Source organism: Callorhinus ursinus, unplaced genomic scaffold (genome assembly GCF_003265705.2).
Source record: "Callorhinus ursinus isolate GAN/ISIS: 27379988/994484 unplaced genomic scaffold, GSC_fseal_2.0 scaffold4, whole genome shotgun sequence".
Classification (NCBI taxonomy): domain Eukaryota; kingdom Metazoa; phylum Chordata; class Mammalia; order Carnivora; family Otariidae; genus Callorhinus; species Callorhinus ursinus.
Genome location: NW_027397066.1, coordinates 149980362 through 149999586, shown reverse-complemented (window position 1 = coordinate 149999586; position 19225 = coordinate 149980362). Strand labels below are relative to the sequence as shown.

General features: G+C 46.0%; 1 protein-coding gene across 1 annotated transcript; it reads right to left on the bottom strand.

Moving 5' to 3' along the window:
- Nucleotides 1-17213: 17213 nt before the first annotated feature.
- DEFB136 (defensin beta 136) lies at nucleotides 17214-17896 on the bottom strand. Its single transcript, XM_025874014.1, has 2 exons — nucleotides 17842-17896; nucleotides 17214-17386 (listed from the first exon to the last, which is right to left on the bottom strand). Exons 1-2 carry the CDS (start codon nucleotides 17894-17896, stop codon nucleotides 17214-17216), a joined length of 228 nt encoding a protein of 75 aa, XP_025729799.1.
- Between the last annotated feature and the right edge of the window lie 1329 nt (nucleotides 17897-19225).

Below are 19225 nucleotides of genomic sequence, written 5' to 3'. Positions count from 1 at the left end.
ACGGCACATTCCCCACCTATTGGCACCCTCCCTCCTGGGTGGGGAAGAGGCACGAAGCAATTGTCCCCTGACATTTGACAGACGTCTGCCTGACAAAGCCACTTCTCCATCTGGCAATTTCTGAAATCAGGAGGTGGTTGAGATGCCAGAAATCAGTGTGTCCTGGCCTGGAAGGAGAGGATGGAGTCCAGGGGAGCAGGAGGCCCACGTTGCTCTTGTGATCCAGCAAGAGGGAGCCCAGGGGCTCCTTGGGGGCACCATCGAGTCCCCATTTGTGTACTGAAAAGACGGCATGGGCTGTAGGGGGCTGAAGGAGGAAGGCAGAAGCTGACCACCATATGAGACCACTGATACCAGACAGACTCTAGTACTAACCTGCCCCCCACATTTATCCTTTACTATACACCAAGCATAAAGTACTAATTTATTAACCTATTTGATCGTTACAACAGTGGTCTGGGAGAGTAGCAATTATATCCCCATTTTACAGATGAGGCAGCTGTGGTCAGAGAGCTAATTTACTTTGCTTCAGGTCATGTGGCTGTGGGAAGCCAGTAGCCCAGCTCCCGAGCTGGTCCTCTGTGGGGGACAACATGAGGTTCACCCTTGCAGGGGAAGGAACAAGCATCTATGAAGCCAGGGACCAGACTGGACAGTGAGTGATACCACCAGTGCAGTGACATGGTCAGGCAGGACACAGCCTTTTCCCTGCGGCCAGACGGGTCTCCCCCGGAGCTCCCCGCGGGTGTCTCCAGAGGCTCACACAACCCTGGGGCAGGAAAGTACACACTGACACTGGACAGTGACTGGGACTTGTAATGCCCAAGCTGCGTTAGTCCCACACTGAGCTGGTTTGAGACTACCAGCATGAACAAAAATAAACGGTCTGCCTTGGCGTGGGGCCTCAGGACCAGGAATGGAACCTTCCTATCAAGGGACAAAGGGAGACTCCTTCTGCCCTTCTGCGCCTGGCTAAGTGGTGGCTGTCAGTTACAGCTGCCCTGTACCCAAGTGTGGCACAGAAGAGGGTGGAGGCTGCACCCGGAGAGGGGGCCGCATGCAGGGGCATGGCTGGCTGGAGCTGCAGGAACCCCCAGAAGGAGGTCGGGGCTCTTCCGATTTGGAGGCTGCAGCTGACACTCCACAGAGCTCCAGCCTGTGCCAAAGTAACCAGAGCTCAGGCTGTCCTCTGCCTCCAGGCTCCCTTCCCGCTCTGGTCCCGGGAGGCTGAGCAGCTGATAGGAGCTGGGTCCCAAAGATGAAGTCATCTGTTTTGGTGCCAGGGAAGGGAAGGGCTGAGGGGAGCGGGCGGAGGGGCCATAAGGCCCGCACTCTGTCTGCCTTTCCCAGACTGGCGCCACAGGTTGGAAAGCCTGAGTCTTATCTGGGGAGTGCCCATTGTTGGGGGTGGTGGTGGTGGTGGGTGGGAAAGGGCTCCCCTGGGAGGGCAGGGGACTGGTGAGGAGCCTCTGTGCATTGTTAGCAAATCGGGAAGAGAAAATGAGAGTTTGGTTGAAATGTCAGAGATGGGGGAATTTGTGAGTCTCTTGCAAATTTCGTCCAGCTGATACTGTGAATGATTTAATCCGTGATCTGATAGGAACACTCCTTTTGACCAGATGCCATTCTGCAGAAGAAAAAAAATGACCTAAAGGACATTCCAAACTGTAAACGCTTTGCCCTGCTCTATAGGCACTTCTGTTATTTGTCACTGTCTTTGAAGGAGCCCCACGTAGTTTGCGAGTTTTCTCCCTGGACCTCAGCAAAGGCTGGGTTTGATTCATTTTTCTGAAGAGACACGTGGGCATGCTTGTTAGTGTCACATACATTTTTTTAAAATTAAAGTTTAGCATAGAGTGTACAAATCTTATGTGTGCAGATCGATGAACTTTTACTAATGGAGATATACCCTTGTAGACGATGCCCAGATCCAGACATAGACGTGTCTCTGTGCTGACCCCCCCACCCACCCCCGGATGCAACCAGGACCTCGGCCATAGTTTTGTGTGTCCTTGAAATTCATGTAAATGGAGTCATGAAGCACTGCTCTTTTGTATCTGGCTCCCTTCCCCATCATTGTCTGGGAGACTCACTCTACTCTTGTATTGCGGTAAATAGTAGAGTTCACTCTTCCTCTTTTTCTAAAAAAAATTTTTAAAGCATTTTATCGGAACAGCAAAATTGAGTGGAAGGTACAGAGAGTTCCCAGGTGCTCTGCCCCCACACTCAGCCTCCCTGGTGATCAACGCATTCCCCCAGCAGCCTATACATTTGTTACAATTGATGAACCCACAGTGACATGTCATTATCCCCCAGAGTCCCTACTTTACATCATAATTCGCTCTTGGGTGTTGTACATTTTTTTTTTTAAGATTTATTTATTTATTTGAGAGAGAGAGAGAGAGTGCACACAAGCAGCAGGGAGGGGCAGAGGGAGAGGGAGAAAAAAACACCCTGCTGAGTGGAGAGCCCGTCTTGGGGCTCCATCCAGGACCCTGGGATCATGACCTGAGCTGGAGGCAGATGCCCAACCGACTGAGCCACCCAGTCACCCCAGCTCAGTGCTTTTGAGTGAAGAAAATTCCCAAGGCCAGAGATAGGCAATGTTTTTTAACACAAATGGCAAAGGTCTTCCCAGAGGAGACAGAATTGGTTTGAATCCCATAGGCCAGTCTGGAGTTGGCTTTATGAGCTGGGTGGATTCACAATGGTGTCCATTTTCTATATAATATTTTAAGTTTTTGAAACCCAGTTTCTATATGTAGTATCCCCAAGCAGGAACTGCAGCATGATCGTGGGGGGAAGGGCAAGAAGCGTGGCAGCTACTGGTGGGTCTGGACCAATCCCACCTGCTCTCCTAGAAGGAAAGGGTGGTCCTGGAGGAATTGTGCTGGACGTCACCCCTTCCCACCCAAATTAAACAACAGAGAGTGTTACAAGGTAAGATTAGAAGGGTGATAGAAGTGTGAGCCCATTCTGGGTGAGGGTACCCATGGGTGTAAGACCAGACGGACTAGGAATCAGAGTGGTCAAGATCAGAAGGACCATCTGAGCGCCAGGGTCCCGGGCCCCATGGCACAGTTAAAGACGGGTCTGTTAGGGAACGGAAGGGCTGGAGACAAGCTCTTGAATGGACGTAGATAAGAGCAGGTGGAACCTTGGAAAGTGGGAGCAAAGAAGAGCAGAGGAAGCATCAGCACCGGGGGCTTCGCTGAAGTCTGTGCATCCTGGCATCTCAGGGAAACTGAGTCCAGCACTCGCTAAGTCGCTTGGGCTGTCTTGAAAGTCCATCTTGGGCTTCTCAGCCAGGCAGATGGAAACCTCTGCCGCTGCCGAGGAGCAGGATAGGACGTGTGAATGTACAAAGCGAAGGAGTCGGAAATAGGGGGAAAATTAAAGAAAGCAAAAAACAAGCCGGAGCAGCTAAGGCCAAGAGCTCACATTTACTGTGGTCTGAGTGTTTGTGTCCCCCCAGATTCACAGGCTGAAATCCTAATCTCAGAAGGCGATGGTGTGAGGAGGTAGGGTCTTTGGGAGATGCCTAGTCCTGAGGGTGGAGGCCTCATGAGGGATTAGTGTCCTTATAAAAGAGACCCCCCAAGAGCCCTGTCTCCCTTCACGGTGTGCAGGCCCAGCAAGGAGGCCTGGTTATGAGTCAGGAAGACACCCAATCTGCCAACACCTTGATTGTGGACTTTGCAACCTCCAGAACTGGGAACAATAAACTTCCGCTACCCAATTTGTGGTGTTTTGTGACATTAGCTGGAAGAGCCCAAGACATCAGCCAACTGGGGTGCCCTGGCATGTGGATGAACCCTTTGGCCCTGGGCTGAGCCTGGGACAGTGGGAGCCCAGCCAGGCGCCTCCTTGCTGCCCAGGGCCTCCCCTCAGGGCACCGGGACGGGCAGGGCCCCAGGGAGCAGGTCCTGTGGGGGGAGGGGGAGAAGGAAGCAAGTCCTGTGCCCTCCTGTGCGCTCTGTGGATGGCTCTGATTCAGTGCCGAGCACTGCAGGGGAGGCCCTCCGCGCCTGATACCCACCCAGGCCGCTGCAGACCCGGCCGGTCCATTATAGCCGAGGGCCCACGGGGCTGCCCGAGGAGGTGGTGTTCCTTGTGCCAAGCGCCAGGTGTCTTGCCAAGGCATGGCTGGTAAGGAATGGGAGGGTAAGGCTTTAGATGAGAGCGCCTGGCAGGATCTGGATCTAGATCCGTCTCCACATTTTCCAGCTGCTTTTCTCCGGTTGCAACTGACAAGCTCTCTAAGAGGTGGCCTAGTGGCTGGCAGATGGTGACTCTTCTCACATTAGAGCGTCCTCATTGTTTTGAAGAGCATGTTCAACAAGTCAGAGCATCCTGATTTTGGCATGTTTCATATGGGTTCAAAATTGATTCTCACTGTTACAGACTAGTTGAACATTGTATTGGTCAACTAAAGAAAAGAAGGCTGTTAGAGTCTTCATGTAAAATTCTGTTGCAAATCTTTGAGAAACTGTAAACATGGCTTAAGTTGATTTTTATCACCCACTGGTGTGAACAGCATTTCTCATAGATGAGGACTTTTAAAAAAATGTGAGGATCTCATCACTAATAGCTTCTCAGGAAACGTCTGGGACTGAAATATAAAAATGGATATGAAAAATATATGTTCAGAGAAGTAATTTCAAAGGTCTTATTAAAATTTTAAAAGATTTTAATTGGAAGTTTTACTCCAACTTCTAAAAATTTCATATTTATGATGTTTCCTGATTATGTTGCCAGTTTGTAACACTGAGGTGTTTTGACTTTAACATGCAGAAATTGTTGGTTTCGTGCAGTCCGTTTATTATTTTTAAAAAGGTGTCTGTCTTCGTTTGGGCTGCTATAACAAGATTCTGGAGACCAGCTGCTTAAACAACATTTATTCCTCACAGTCCTGGAGACTGGCAAGTTCAAGGTCAATATGACGGCAGATGGGCAGATGCCGTGTCTGGTGAGCAACCACTTCCTGGTTTGTAGACAGCTGTCTTCTGGTTTTGATCTCACATGGCAGAAGGGCAGAAGGCAGAGAAGCAAGCTCTCTCCTGAAGTTCATAAAGGTACTGATCCCCTTCTTGCGGGCTCTACCCTTATGACCTAGTCACCTCCAAAGGCCCCACCTCCAGATACAATCACCTTGGGGGGCGGTTAGGATTTCAATATACAAATTTGGGGGGCACACAAACATTCAGTCCATAGTAGTACTGGAGCTTTATTACAGGTACACGGGTTATAAAATAATTATTCTATGCATTCTTTTAGTACTGTTATGGATTCATCTTATTATCTTTAAAAGTTTGCTCCATTTGGAATTTATCCTAGTGTAGTGTGTGAAATAAGGATCTAAACTTATACTTTTTTTGATGGGTCTCTGGTTTTCCCAACATTATTGAATAATCTTTGATTAGATGGCTTCTTTTTCATTTCTAAATGCTCATTTTTATTGGGTCTGTAACTTCACTTCAGTGATCTGTCTGGTCATTTGCCTTATCACACTGTTTTAATTACTGAGACTAAGTAATAGTGTTTAACACTCAGGAAGGCTACTTGTTCATATTCTTCATCTTCAGAATTTCTGATAAGATTCTTAATTTCAAATATTTTCCTATGAGATTTAAAATTAGCTTGTCTGATTCTTAACTGAAAAGGTCACATTCAATGTATAGGTTAACTTAGGGAGAGTTGCCATGTTCATCATATAGCACCTTTTATTTTTTATTTATTGATTTTTTTAAAGATCTTATTAATTTATTTGAGAGAGAGAGAGAGTGAGAGAGAGCATGAGAGGGGAAAGGGTCAAAGGGAGAAGCAGACTCCCCAATGAGCGGGAAGCCCAATGTGGGACTCGATCCCGGGACTCCAGGATCATGACCTGATCTGAAGGCAGTCGCTTAACCAACTGAGCCACCCAGGCGCCCATATCGAAACTTTTAATCTATGAACATGGCGAATCTTCCCATTTGTTCACGTCTTTCGGGTTCCTCAAAAAAGATTTAAAGTCCAGTTGACCTTTGAATAACACAGAATTGAACCATGCTGGCCCACCTATTTGTGGGTTTTGTTTTGATAATACAGAACTGTAAATGTATTTTCTCTTCCTTATCATTTTCTTAATAGTATCTTCTTTTCTCTAGCTTACTTTATCGTAAGAATATAATACATGGTAGATATAACATACAAAATATGTGTTAATCAATGTTTTTGTAATTGGTAGGGCTTTGGGTCAATAGTAGGCTATTAGCAGTTAAGGTTTTGGGAAGTCAAAATTCTACTGGGATTTTTGCCTGCTGTGCGGGAGGACACAACTACCCCTCTTGCTCAAGGTCAGTTGTACCTTCATGTAAGTATTTGCACATTCCTTACTAATTTAACTCTATGTATTTTACTTTTTGCTTGCTATCCTAAGTAAGGTCTTTCCGTTGTATCTTCTAGCTAGTTGTTGTTGGTCTTGGCAAACTTAAAAGATAGCCATCTGACTGGAGAGCCTTGGAAGATTAGAAATAGTTTGGAAGAAAACACTCACCATGTACCTTGGAACGTGTCTCTTCTGACCTCTTGTCAAATAGAATCTGGGTATAGACCTAATACCTGCCCTTGACTCTTATTATTAACTAATAGATTCAGATGTACCCAACATCTCTTGAACTCAGGTGATGTGTCAGACATTGTGCCAACCCCATCACTTGATTTCTGGCCTCTTGTGTGATTATTATTTTTCCATTTAGAGATGAGTAACTGAAGTTGAGTGCTTTTCCTAATGTAGTGCCGCTAGTAAGTGACCCATCGGCTAGTAAGTTACATCTATGTCTGTAACTTTTCAGGGCTGCTCAATTCACAGACTCGCCGTTGTATTTGTTTTGCTTGCCCCTTGTTTTCCAAATTAGTTTCTTTCCTTTTATATACATTTTATGTACAATTTTAAAAACCCTGGAGCGCCTGGGTGGCTCAGTCTGGTGAGTGTCTACCTTCAGCTCAGGTCATGGTCTTGGGGTCCTGGGATGGAGCACCGCTTGGGGGTCCCTGTTTAGCGGGGAGTGTGCTTCTCCCTCACCCTCTGCCCATCCCCCATGCCCCCCGGCTGATGGGCTTTCTTCCTCAAATAAATAAATTCTCAAAAAAATTCCTTCACCTCAAATTGATACATCTTAGAACTTATCTTTGCTAAAGTTTCCATCTCTTAAACAGTGAGAAATTGATTTCCTTTACAAAACTGGGACAAATATGTCCCTCTTCCCGTTCCAGCCTCCCCCACACCGAAACCCATGTACAGTTTCATCAGCTGTATGATGTGAGATTTATATCCAAATTCACATTTTTCCAGGTTTCTGTCTCACTCTTCCAAAAGTTGTTGAAAATTGCCTCCTATAAATGGAAAAGTGGCAAGAGTGGTCCTCTCGGCCCTGGAAAGAGCCACAGAGGGAGAGAACAACGGACAATTTGGCTGGGGGCTGGAAGGAGGGGAAACTAGGCACGCTGCGCCCTCTGGTGGTGAAAATAGGATCCGTAACCCCTAGCTTCTGGAGCTCTAAAGGTTTGGCCTTCCCTCGCCCACTGTCATTCTCACGTGCAGGTTCTGCTTAACGCAGTGTAGACAAGTGAGGGGGAGCTAGATCTGAGAGCTTCCAAAGGCTCTTAGAAGCGATTCAATAACTTAGGTCCCTTTTGCACCATCATCAGATTGTATTTAATTTTGGTCCATTTTTTTTTCTGGTCCTACACAAGTTGGCATGTATCCATTTGCAAGATGGGGAGGTTGAAAAAGATTTAAAAAAATTTAACTGTGGCCCACGGTTTTGACTGGCTCCCTTCCCCAAATACACGTGGGATTGTGGGCAAGTCCCTTCCCCTCTCTGGGCCTCAGTTTTCTCATCTGGAGAGATAATTTCTGAGGGTCTTTCTGAATCCAGGCGTTGATGTGTATGTATTTTCAGATAATGAGCTGTCTCCAGCAGCAGATCCTCCCGTCTGCTGCCTTACTGGCCCACGCGTGGGGCTGCCTTCCTTGGATCAGTCCCAGCAGGGCAAGAGGGTCCCTTTGGTATAGCCTCACCCAGCTCTGGGACCCCTCTTCCCATTCAGGGTTAGGACACTCATTGCAGTGCTCCTTGGCTTGAATTTTCATGTGGCTTCTGACTTCCACTTGCTGTGGGGCCAAGGCGACGGCCTTATTCCTGTAAACTGTCATGTTCTGCAATACAGGTTGCAGAGCAGTCTGGAGAATGGACAGTGTTGTGGAGAAATTAGCACAGAGAGGGCTCTGCTTTTATTAATTTACTTGGTTTTTTATTGGATATTGACTCTGTGCCCGGCAGTGCTCTGACCACGAGCAATTCCAGTGAAAGCAAGTAACCGACGGTCGAGCAGGACTTTGGAGCAGACACGGGGGCACCGTACGCTGGTGCGCTCCGCAGACTGCGCAGTTGGAAGGCCGCCGAGGCGCACAATTGACAGAGCCTGCCATCTGGTGGCGGGAAAGAGTCATACTCCATAAGAGACGCTTGCGGCAGTGCCTGCCCAGAGAAACAGGGCAAAAAGAGACAGAAGAGCTGGCTTTTAACGTCTGGTGCACAGAAACAGAGGAACGAGTGGATTTTAAATGAAAGTTGTTTTGCCTTTGTATGGATTGATTTCTTTCTTCCCTGTAGTCTATTTAAACTTGGTTTCTGTGAGAGGTCAAGGTTATTTATTCATTGAATAATTACAAGACATAATAAGGGCTAAGGCTCGTCCTCCAGGACCTGGCACAGGGTCACAACACAGCGGTTCACTGTTTTGAAAGACAAACAATATAATAGCATTTTGTGGCACTTGTTTTCACCTGCTCTCTCCTCTTTCCCATGTCAAGTGTGAGTGTATACACATTACAGCATGTTAGAAAGTAGGACAAGTGTGGAATGGCTGTCAAGAGCCCCACGTTCTTGTTTGGACTCCGTCACTAACTTAGTGATAAGCTTATGGCTTCGTTATGTCACTAAGGCTGTGAAAGCTTGATTTTATTTATTATTTATTTTTTAGCGAGAGCTAACACAAGTGGGGAGTGGCAGAGGGAGAGGGAAAGGCAGAGAGAGAGAGAGAATCTTAAGCAGTCTCCATGCCCAGTGTGGAGCCCAACTCCAGGCTTGATCTCATGACCCTGAGATCACGACCAGAGCCAAAATCAAGAGTCGGATGCTTAACCAACTGAGCCACCCAGGGCCCCTATGGAAGCTTGATATTAAAGCTGACCGTCATTTCATTACCACCAATGTATTTGCAAACTCAAATGTATTAGAAGGCCTATGAATCAACAGTAAAATGACAAACAGCCCAGTGAAAAATTGGCAGAAGATTTGAACAGGCACTTCAAGATTGAGGCTCTCCAGATGGCCAACAAGCACGTGAGATGCTCATATTGTGCTTATTAAAGAAATGCAAATTAAATGCAAACGAGACATCACTACACATCCAGCAGAATGCTGGAAGTTGAAAAGACTGACAATGCTAGGTGTTTGTGAAGATGAAGGGCCACCGGAACTCTCACGCATTGCTGACGGGTGTTACACTGGTACAGCCAGTTTGGAAACTGTCAGTCTTTACTAAGAAATCAGTATTAACCAAAAAGTGGAAACAAACCAAATGCCCATCAACAGGAGAACAGATAAATAAATTGTGGTATATATACAGTAATAAAAAAGGATGAACAACTGTTACATGTAACATAATGGATGAATTTCATAAACCTTAGGTTGAATGAAAGAAGTTAGGTTCATAAGACTGCATATAGTATGATTCTCTGTACCTCAGTTCAATCCCAGGCAAAACTAATGGATCATAATAGAATTTAGAATCGTTGTTACCTCTAGAGGGGTTGCTGACTGAGAACGGGCATGAAGGAATCTTCTGGGGGTGATGGAAATATCCTATATCTTGATCTGGGTGTGGTTACATATGTGCACACACACATATGTATATATGTACACACATATCCATAATATTAGTGTATCCCTGCACCCTTCCTTCAAAGCAGTGGCCATTTTGTGATTATTGATTTATTTGTTTATTTATTTACTTTTGGTTTATTACTTCTGCTATGCTATAAATTCAAAGAGAACAGAGATTATGTTTCCCCCCCACCCCCCCCCCTTTTTTGGGTGCCTGTTCACGTAGTAGCCATGAATTATCTATTCAATAAGTGAATATTAAAAAAAAACAAATGAAGAAATGAATGAATTTTTGCATTCTGGGAGCTTCGTTCTTGCCCTGAAAGAAATACACATAACTCAGAATTGTATAGAATGGTCAGGAGTTGCGTTTGTAAGGAACATTGTTTTTCTGAATGAATAAAACTGTCATTTATTAAGCCTCTAATATATGTCAGGCCCTGTGTTTTACATATGCATCCTTTAAGCATCATAAGAACCCTTTGGCATAGTATTGTTATCTTAAATAGGGAGGAGAAGCTGAGATTAGAGAAGGTCAATACTTTGTCCAAAGTTACATTGGTAGGATAAAGAAGGGAGGTGTTTGGGGGATGACTCAGTTACCCCACTTCCTGCTCTTGTCTTTTACCCCTTGGTCTATGTGCATCCTCCCTCCGATATTCCTGGAAGAGAAGTCCCAGGAGCCTTGTCCCAGGAGGGCAGTGTTTGGGACTCGTTCCTCTCCACATCCTCCACAGACTAGTGCATGTGCCTACCACCTAGTAGTTGCAGAGCAAATGTTTGAGGAGTGAATGAAAGAACAGTGGTGATATTAATGGATACCATTGAATGTTGCCATTTGTATACTTATTCATCTCTCATAAACACATGTCAACTGTAAGCCCTTTGAGGGCAGATATCCTGGCCCAGGCTTCTGTGGGCTCTTGGCACTTAGTGTGGGGCTCACCCAGAGCTCCACAGTGGACCAAGGCAGCTGAAACCTTCTATTAGAGCAGCAGTTGGCAAACCTGAGCCCTGTGGGCCAAATCCCACCCGCCGCATGTTTTTATAAATAAAACTTTATTGAAATGTGGCTGTTTTCATGACACAAGGACAGAATTGAGTAGCTGCCACTCAACAATTTGCTCTCTGGCCCTTTATGGAAAATGTTTGCAGTTAAGATTCTCTTTATGGAGTTAACTTGCCTTGGGCACTTTGGGATGTGCTTTGCTTAGAGTGGGTTAGTAGGTGGGCTAGTAAAGAGAAAGAAGTTGGCAGCAAAGAGAAGGATATGAAATTCCAAGTACCAGCATCATCTGCCTCATGGTTTATTCATTATCGCCCTGAACTTACACGTACAACCAAAGGCAAGGATCTCAGGAGTGGAGTCAGGGGGTGCAGATGTTCCCTAAGTTTGGCCTGTAGCTCCCCCATCTTCCTGGGGGAGGTAGTGGGCTTGGCCATGGTGCTGCGCATCTTGCCCACCCCCACAGTGGATTTCTTTGACTTGTTCCAGGGTGAAGGAATCTGGATCCTGAAAGCTCAAAAGGTTGGTGTGAGAGACCAAATCTAATAACACAAAGTCAAAGTGGAATAAATGTGAGGTTGTGCCCTTAAATTAAAAAAAAAAGACACAAGTATCCATTTTGGGAGGATAAAGATTAATGAATGATGGCACCCAAGAAAAAGAATAAGTGGTTTTGTGGACAAAAAATTTATATTATTCACGTTATAGTCAGTGATGTGACTCTCACAAAGTGAATTGGGCTTCAGGCCACACTCGTGGGATTTGGGAATCTAGAATCAACGAGATGTGGCTCCAGGTTTCTCTCTGCTGGCCAGCACAGGCCTGGAATATTGTGCTTTAGAATGAATTAGAGCAGAGCGGGAACGGGACCGGAGGAGTGAAGCTTTGTGGTTAGCAATCAATCACTGTATTTCCCACTGGTCCTGAGCAGAGTCTGGGTTAAGAAGACACAAGCCAGCAGCAACCTGAGGTCTGGAATAGTCAAGGCATTTTCACTTCGGCATGTGGTCATGAGCATTGACTGTTGTAACTCCACACACTAGGGTTGGCTGGCGCTGCTTGTGATGTATGCAACACGGGCGGGGAACTTAAGGAACTGTTGACCCTACTGTCTCTGTGATGGCACAGTTGCTCTTGTCCTTAGAAGCCCATGCCTGGGCTCTGTAAAATGAGCTGGGAGATTTTGTAATTTGAAGGAAAAACTGCTCATATCCCCAAATCAAACCACCAACGTATGTAGAGGACACTCCTATCCCAACAGGCTGTTTCAAAAATACTTCCCATCTCATGGAGTCAGAACCTCTCTGCTGGCGGCTTGTGGACAAGACTTGGGCAGCAGAGGCGGCTCCCTGGATTATGTGGGTAGGAGATCCCACCTGGACCTGACCAGTGGAGCTCACTGCTGCTCTGTGGTTACTCTGGATGGGAAAGAAGGCAGGGAATGGGCCTCTGAACTTTCCAACAGGCTCTTCCCGAACCCCAGGTGTCTGCTTGTGACCCGCCCCTCCCCCCCCACCAGCCATGTCGCGCTCACTCACTCCTGTCTGCTTGGATGTCTGCGCATGTGCCCAGCATAAATGGGCTTTTATCGTGGAGGATGGAGACCTGTGATCCCTACTGAATGCTTGTCTGGGGACACTTAAGAGGCCTGTACTCTGGAACTCTGAGCACCCACGGGTAGGGAGTGGCTGGCTAGGCTTGCTAATAGGCTTGCTAATAGAATTCTTTCTTTCATCACAGTCCTGGTGATGGTGGATGTAGTAGTCATGACAACAACATGACTGGTTCTGTGTGCAGAGCGCCGGCTCTATGACCCCACTGCTCATCTTAGGCCCTGACCATGACTCTGAGTCTCTTGGCAGGGCAGGGAGCACGAACTGGTTCTCAGAGGGACATCATGGAGGCACTGTTTAGTGCAAGCCTGTTCCCGCCCTTTCCTCCTCTTTCACCTCCTCTGACCCACCCCACCAAGAACATTTTTTCCCAGTGTGGTTTTTAGTGCTCTTGAGATGCAAAATTGGGAACTGGGTGGTGAGAGAAAAGACGAGAAGACTCAAGGTGGCTAAGTTAAGCTGGGAATGAGGGCTGAGGAGAAAGAGAGTTCTGTTGTTTGGGCTGGCAAGAGGAATCTCAAGTTGGGCTTACAGAGTTGGAGCTACTTCTGCATCATGGGCATGGAAGGGTACAGAAATCGGCTTTTGAGAAGAGTCACTGTGGCTCAAGATCTGGATCCCTTTGATGCCAACTCAGCACACAGGATTGGGATTTTGCTGTCATTATTATCTAATTACACCTTTTTTTTTTTTAAATCTATGACTTCTGAAATGACAGCCCAAGTGGGAGCACAGAATTGGTGATGTACTTTCTACTTTCATTCCAGCTGGGTTAGCTGTCTCTGCATGAACTAGTTTTTCTAGAATTTTCTCTATGCTTCCACATAAGGCATACCAGATTTGCCATATGCCCTATAGCTCACCTCCACTTTGACTTCAAAGCTTCATGTGTCAACAATATGGTATTGTACACTTGAGAATTGCTGAGAGGGTGGATTTTAAGTGTTCTCATCGCACACACACACAGGGTAACTGTGTGACATGATAGATATGTACATTAGCTTGTTTCATAATGCATATTAATTAAATCATCAAGTGGTATACCTGAAATATATACAACCTTAAGTTGTCAATTATACTAGGATAAAGCTGGGGAATACAAGCTTATTGTGTTATAGGAAAGCCTACAGGTCACTTCATGGATTACTATAAACTCTGTCAGTTCATGTTGTGATTATTTAGGTTTCTATCTCTCCAAATAATCTCTGAGCATTTGAGGTGAGGGACCACCTTATCCTTCTTTGTGTCTTCTCCAGGGGAAGTCTGGGGAAAAAGGAAGGGGAAAAATGTTGGTTTTCATAGCAAAATTGGTTTATTTGCAAATCCTCTCCTACTCTTAGCTCTTCTCATTGTGTGTAAAAAGAATGTGAGTAAAGAAGGGATTCTCTCTGCCCCAAAGAAATTGCGAACCCCCTTTTTATAGCCTGTACTGGGTTGACTGGTGTCCCCAAATTCTGTCCACTTGGAACTTTGAAACATGACCTTTTTTGGAAATAAGGTCTTTGTAGTTGCAATTAATGAGATAATGCCATACTGGATTAAGGCCAGCCTTAAATCCAATGACTGGTGTCTTTATAGAAGGCCATGTATAGAAGGCCATATAAAGATACAGAGGCACACACAGATGAGAGAGAAGAACGTGTGAAGACAGAGACAGAGACAGAGATTGAAGTGATGTACCTCTAAGCCAAAGAGAGCCAAGGATTGCTAATAACCACCAGAAACTTGGAAGAGACAGAAAAGGATTTTTCTCTAGAACCTTCAGAGGGAATATGGCCTCCCAATACCTTGATTTTGGACTTCTGGTCTCTAGAACTGTGAGAAAACAAATTTCTAGTGTTTTAAGCCACACAGTTTGTGGTAATTTTTATGGCAGACCCAGACCTGAAATAGCCAAAACTTTAAACCTCCAAGTTTGATTTGGGAAAAAGAATTTTAGAGTGAGGGGGTAGTGTTGGGGGGCAGGGCCTGATTGTTCCTGAGATCTGCTTTCCCTTTGCATGTGTAGATGGATGCCTGTTTCGGTTCTTACTGCCACTGATGTCCTGGCTTCACAGCGTGTGGGTAGCGTTCAGGGTCAGGAGTGCTGGGGTAATTCCACACATTACCTAACTTAATGTGAAAATGGCTGTATGACAATCAGAGAAAGACATGTATCATATGATCTCACTGATATGAGGAATTCTTAATCTCAGGAAACAAACTCATGTTTGCTGGGGTGGTGGGGGGGGTGGGAGGGATGGGGTGGCTGGGTGATAGACATTGGGGAGGGTATGTGCTATGGTGAGCGCTGTGAATTGTGCAAGACTGTTGAATCACAGATCTGTACCTCTGAAACAAATAATACATTATATGTTAAAAAAAAAAAGAAGATAGCAGGAGGGGAAAAATGAAGGGGGAGAATTGGAGGGGGTGACGAACCATGAGAGACTGTGGACTCTGAGAAACAAACTGAGGGTTCTAGAGGGGAAGGGGTTGGAGGATGGGTTAGCCCGGTGATGGGTATTAAAGAGGCACGTTCTGCGTGGAGCACTGGGTGTTAGACACAAACAATGAATCATGGAACACTACATCAAAAACGAATGATGTAATGTATGGTGATGAACATAACATAATAAAATAAAGAAAATGACTGTATGATAAGGTATCAGTAAAAGTTCTCCATATCCTTCATATTTCTTGATTTCCAGTAATTTACATTAACTCTGGGCATTTTTAAGCCTAAGGGGAATGCACTAGAGAGATATCTGAGACCTCATAGAGAAGGCTCAGGATAGGGCCATAAGCAAAGGAGCCCTGAAGGGTCATTCTGCTGGAGCAGGGTCCTGAAGCAGTCTGTTGCGCTAGGATGAACCAGTTTCCCAATGGCACCGATGTGGTGATATTGTTTACTCAAGTCCAGCGCCTGGGGACAGACGTCTGATTTGCGAAATCTAAATCGTGGGCTTTCCCCCATGGCCGTCTTGTGATGTGGAGAACAAAGATGAGTAGTTTTGGCTTCCTCAGAGCAGGTGGCCACTCCTTCAAAGGTTGTACCCATGAAGCCATGAGGTGAGTACAAAATGGCTTTTATGTGTGATAAATCAGTATGCTTATTTATTTCATATGTGGGTTTTTAGCCAGAATAACTGAATGTTCCAGCCTCATCTAAGCTGTCCTGAAGAACATCAAAGGCAGTGTCGTGTGTCTCTTCTGCCATCCCATTGTCAAAGTTAAAGCAGTCTCTCACCTCAGGCTGGTATGATCGTGGTTTAGGGAACCACAAGAAAAGGGTAGAGATCTTTAGCCTTTATTTTGGGTTGTGGACCCTTTTGAAAGCTGGTGAAAGAATATTCGCCTTTTCCCTTCACCCAGTTTTCTCTTTGTATTTCCTACTTTTATGTGAATTTCATTGCATTTATATTACTTTGCGAGCTTTTGCACCCACCTCTCCTTTTCTTTTGGTTAGGGGGTGGGTTTAATTAGCAAATACAGGTAGCCAAACACCACAGAACCTCTCTAGATGTAACCAAAAGGACTAGCTAAGACACAGATGCCCGAAGACGCCAGCCTTGTGGACTACTGAGGCTTTTTGGTTTTTCTTTTTTGTTGGAACGTTGAGGATTAAAGTGGATGAGTCTGAGCAGGCAGGACTTCCAGAAAGAATGAAGCCCTGCTTAGCATTCCAGTGCACACATTCAGATGTGTTTCCTTCAGACACATCCTTGGAGGAGGGAAACCCTGACTGACACTCAGCTATTGTTCTTCCTCCTGAGCAGCTACTGACAAGGGTCTTCACAAAGCTCTGTTACATCTGCCCCTGGGCTGGGGCACTGGAGGGGTAGTAAGGAAGTGCTGCTGGAACAATACTGGCCCACAGACAGCTGGAAGTTTGGGTGTGGGTATGTCTGGCTCATTGCTTCCACCACAGTGGTGAGAGCAGCAATGGTTGGTGTGTGGAATCTTAGGGCAACCCTGATCTTGAAGCATCAGAGCTGCTGAGTAGAGTCAGGAATGCAGTGTAGCAACCAGGAACATTATAGCTTTAAGCCATAGGGAGAGTTTTGAGGAGTCTGCTGTTCCATGGATCTAGCTGGATTCTTGACTCCTCATTGGATTACAACCTACGATCACTACAAACTACGGAGAATACTTCCAGCTTGATTCTTACCATTGGGAGGTGGTATAGATTGACGGTAAAGACACTGGATCAAGACTGGGCTGGCTCAAACCCACTACTAACCTACTCTTACTGATTGTGTGACCTTGGAAAAGTTCCTTCATCTGCAAAATTGGAGCAAAAAAAAAAAGGTTTTGTGGTGAGGCTGTAGTGACTTGATATACATGAACCACTTAAAAGTGTGACTGGCACAGAGTAAGCTATGGTGATTGAGCTCAGCATACATCGTCTCCTTGGGCCTATGGCCATGTGTTCATCAACTGACTTTAAATTTGAAATGGGAATTGGTGATTGGGGTTGGGAGGGCAGAAAAAAGAACAGGAGATACATTTTGCCACAGTGCCCCTTCACAAAATACCTCTGGAATTTTGCCAGTAAGTTGGTGAGAATCTGCCCCTCATTTACTACCTACGGCTTGTCAATGATCTTTACACACAGAGAGGGGATTTTGTCCTTTTAGCCATTCATATATCCTTTTATTTGGACCCATGGGGTGAGGGTCATGGCTCATTGACCTGAGGGGGGATATTTTTCTCCATTTTTGTGCAACAAGACAATATGTTGTGACAGAATGCTACCCATCTCCATCCTACTCTGCAACCGAAGAAGCACCTGCCTTTAAGTGCAGTGCAAGTACGAATTTCTACTCCATCATTTCCAAACATTCCATTCCCTGAAGGAAAAAAAAAAGGGAGAAGAAAAATCAGGCTTTACGGGGCTTGGAGAAATCCTAGACCTGCCCTCTTTTCCTGGTGGGTGGCTTATCATTTTGCGATTGACCTTCTGCATTTTGTCCTCTCACTGCATATCTTATTTCAGTGAGGGCTGCCACGTCTAAGTCTAATCAGAGGAAGTTAAGGGAAATAGGAATTTGAATAGCTGAACGGTGACGTGTGTGTCATGAAATTGGCTCCTCTCTCTCAAGCTTGGGTAGACCGACCTTCAGGATGTGGCAAGCGGTGAGCAGGGCAAGGGCTGAAGACCACTGACTCACATCCCATCCCTAGCCTGCTGGTCCAACTGCTATTGGGTGTCCCCCTGCTGGTCTTATGCCTATAAAGGATTTTAAGTACCTGTGTCCTCAGAAGACCCCCACTTTCATGATCAGACCTGTACCTGCCATCTTACCTGAAGGCAGTGAGATCAACAGGAGGAAGAGTGATCCAGAGAGAGAGCACCTCATCGCTCGAGAGGGCATAGACCTGGAACTTCCTGGGGGTGGCTGCCTGGGAGCTTCCTTTATAGAGCTGGACAAGGTTGGGTGGGGCTGGACACTGGCCTCATTCTACTTGGAACGGCACCCAGGGGAGACAGGCTTCTTCAGGGTTAGAGAAAGAAGAGTTCCTGGTCCTGTCTGTGCTTCTTTCTCTTTTACAAATCATGGGAAAAGAAGGAACTCAGTCAAAGCTGAACAGGCTGCAGAGACCAGGCCCAAATATTTAGCCTATAACTTCACGTGTATGATAGAAAAATGCAGGAAAATTGTCCACTTTCTGTTTTGTTTCTCCTTTCCTTCAGAGTCCCCTGAGAACACAGGAGACCAGACAAGTGATATTATAAACACGGGCTTAATTTAAGACCAGAAAGGATGTGAACAAGAACTTGCTGTGTTTCAAGAAACAAACGGTCTCAAGGTGTCAACTGTTGGTCGGCCCAAGAGTTAGGTAGGGGCTCAGACATGGGGTAGCTCAGAAGGGGTAGCCTTCTCTTTGGGCAGCAGATTTTTTTACCTGGCTAGAGGCAGATGGTGCAAGGAATCTGCCATCCAGAAAAATTCACTGAGGGGCTTCATTTTCCAAATGACTAGTATGAAATGTTACCTAGTATTTGGGAACTTTGAGGGTCCTGGGAAAGGTACTCTTCTTGGAATGGGTGGGTTGGAACTCTCTTCTGGTCTCTCACAGGAAGAGCCAGAGCAGTGTGGTGTTCAAGGTTGGATGCCCAGTGTTCAGAGTAGAGCAGGACACCACTTCCCCGGAGCTATAGGGACACAGCTCTGGGGAAGGGTCATTAGGTCTGTCTTCCCTGGAGTGGTGGGTGGAGGACCAAAAAGTTGAGAAGACACTTACTTTGGTTATATTCTTGTCCTTTGAGGCAGGCTTCTACCCAAGTAGCCCACGACCGTAGGATTCTGAATCTGTAAATTGACAGTAGAGCATAATTTTATTGGTTATGCTCCATTTTGCAGTCACGTACCGTTGGATAAGTTATTTAGCATCTCTGAGCTTCAGCTTCCTCTTCTCAAAAAGTGCATTGTAAAAGGGTTTTCTGAGGATGACAAATTACGAAGTCCATTGCACTCATTCTGGTAGAAATTAGGTTATTCACTTCCTTCTCTTCCTTCTCCCCCTCCACCACCACCACCACCACCACCACCACCACCACCACCACCTCCACCACCACCACCACCACCACCACCACCACCACCACCACCACCAGCACCACCAGCACCACCACCACCACCACCTCCACCACCACCACCACCACCACCACCACCACCACCTCCACCACC

Coding starts and splice junctions, on each gene's coding strand:
- DEFB136 (XM_025874014.1), bottom strand. CDS start 17,896: ATGAGGTGCTCTCTCTCTGGATCACTCTTCCTCCTGTTGATCTCACTG. Junction 17,387..17,841: donor GTTGATCTCACTGCCTTCAG/GTAAGATGGCAG, acceptor TTTTTCCTTCAG/GGAATGGAATGTTTGGAAAT.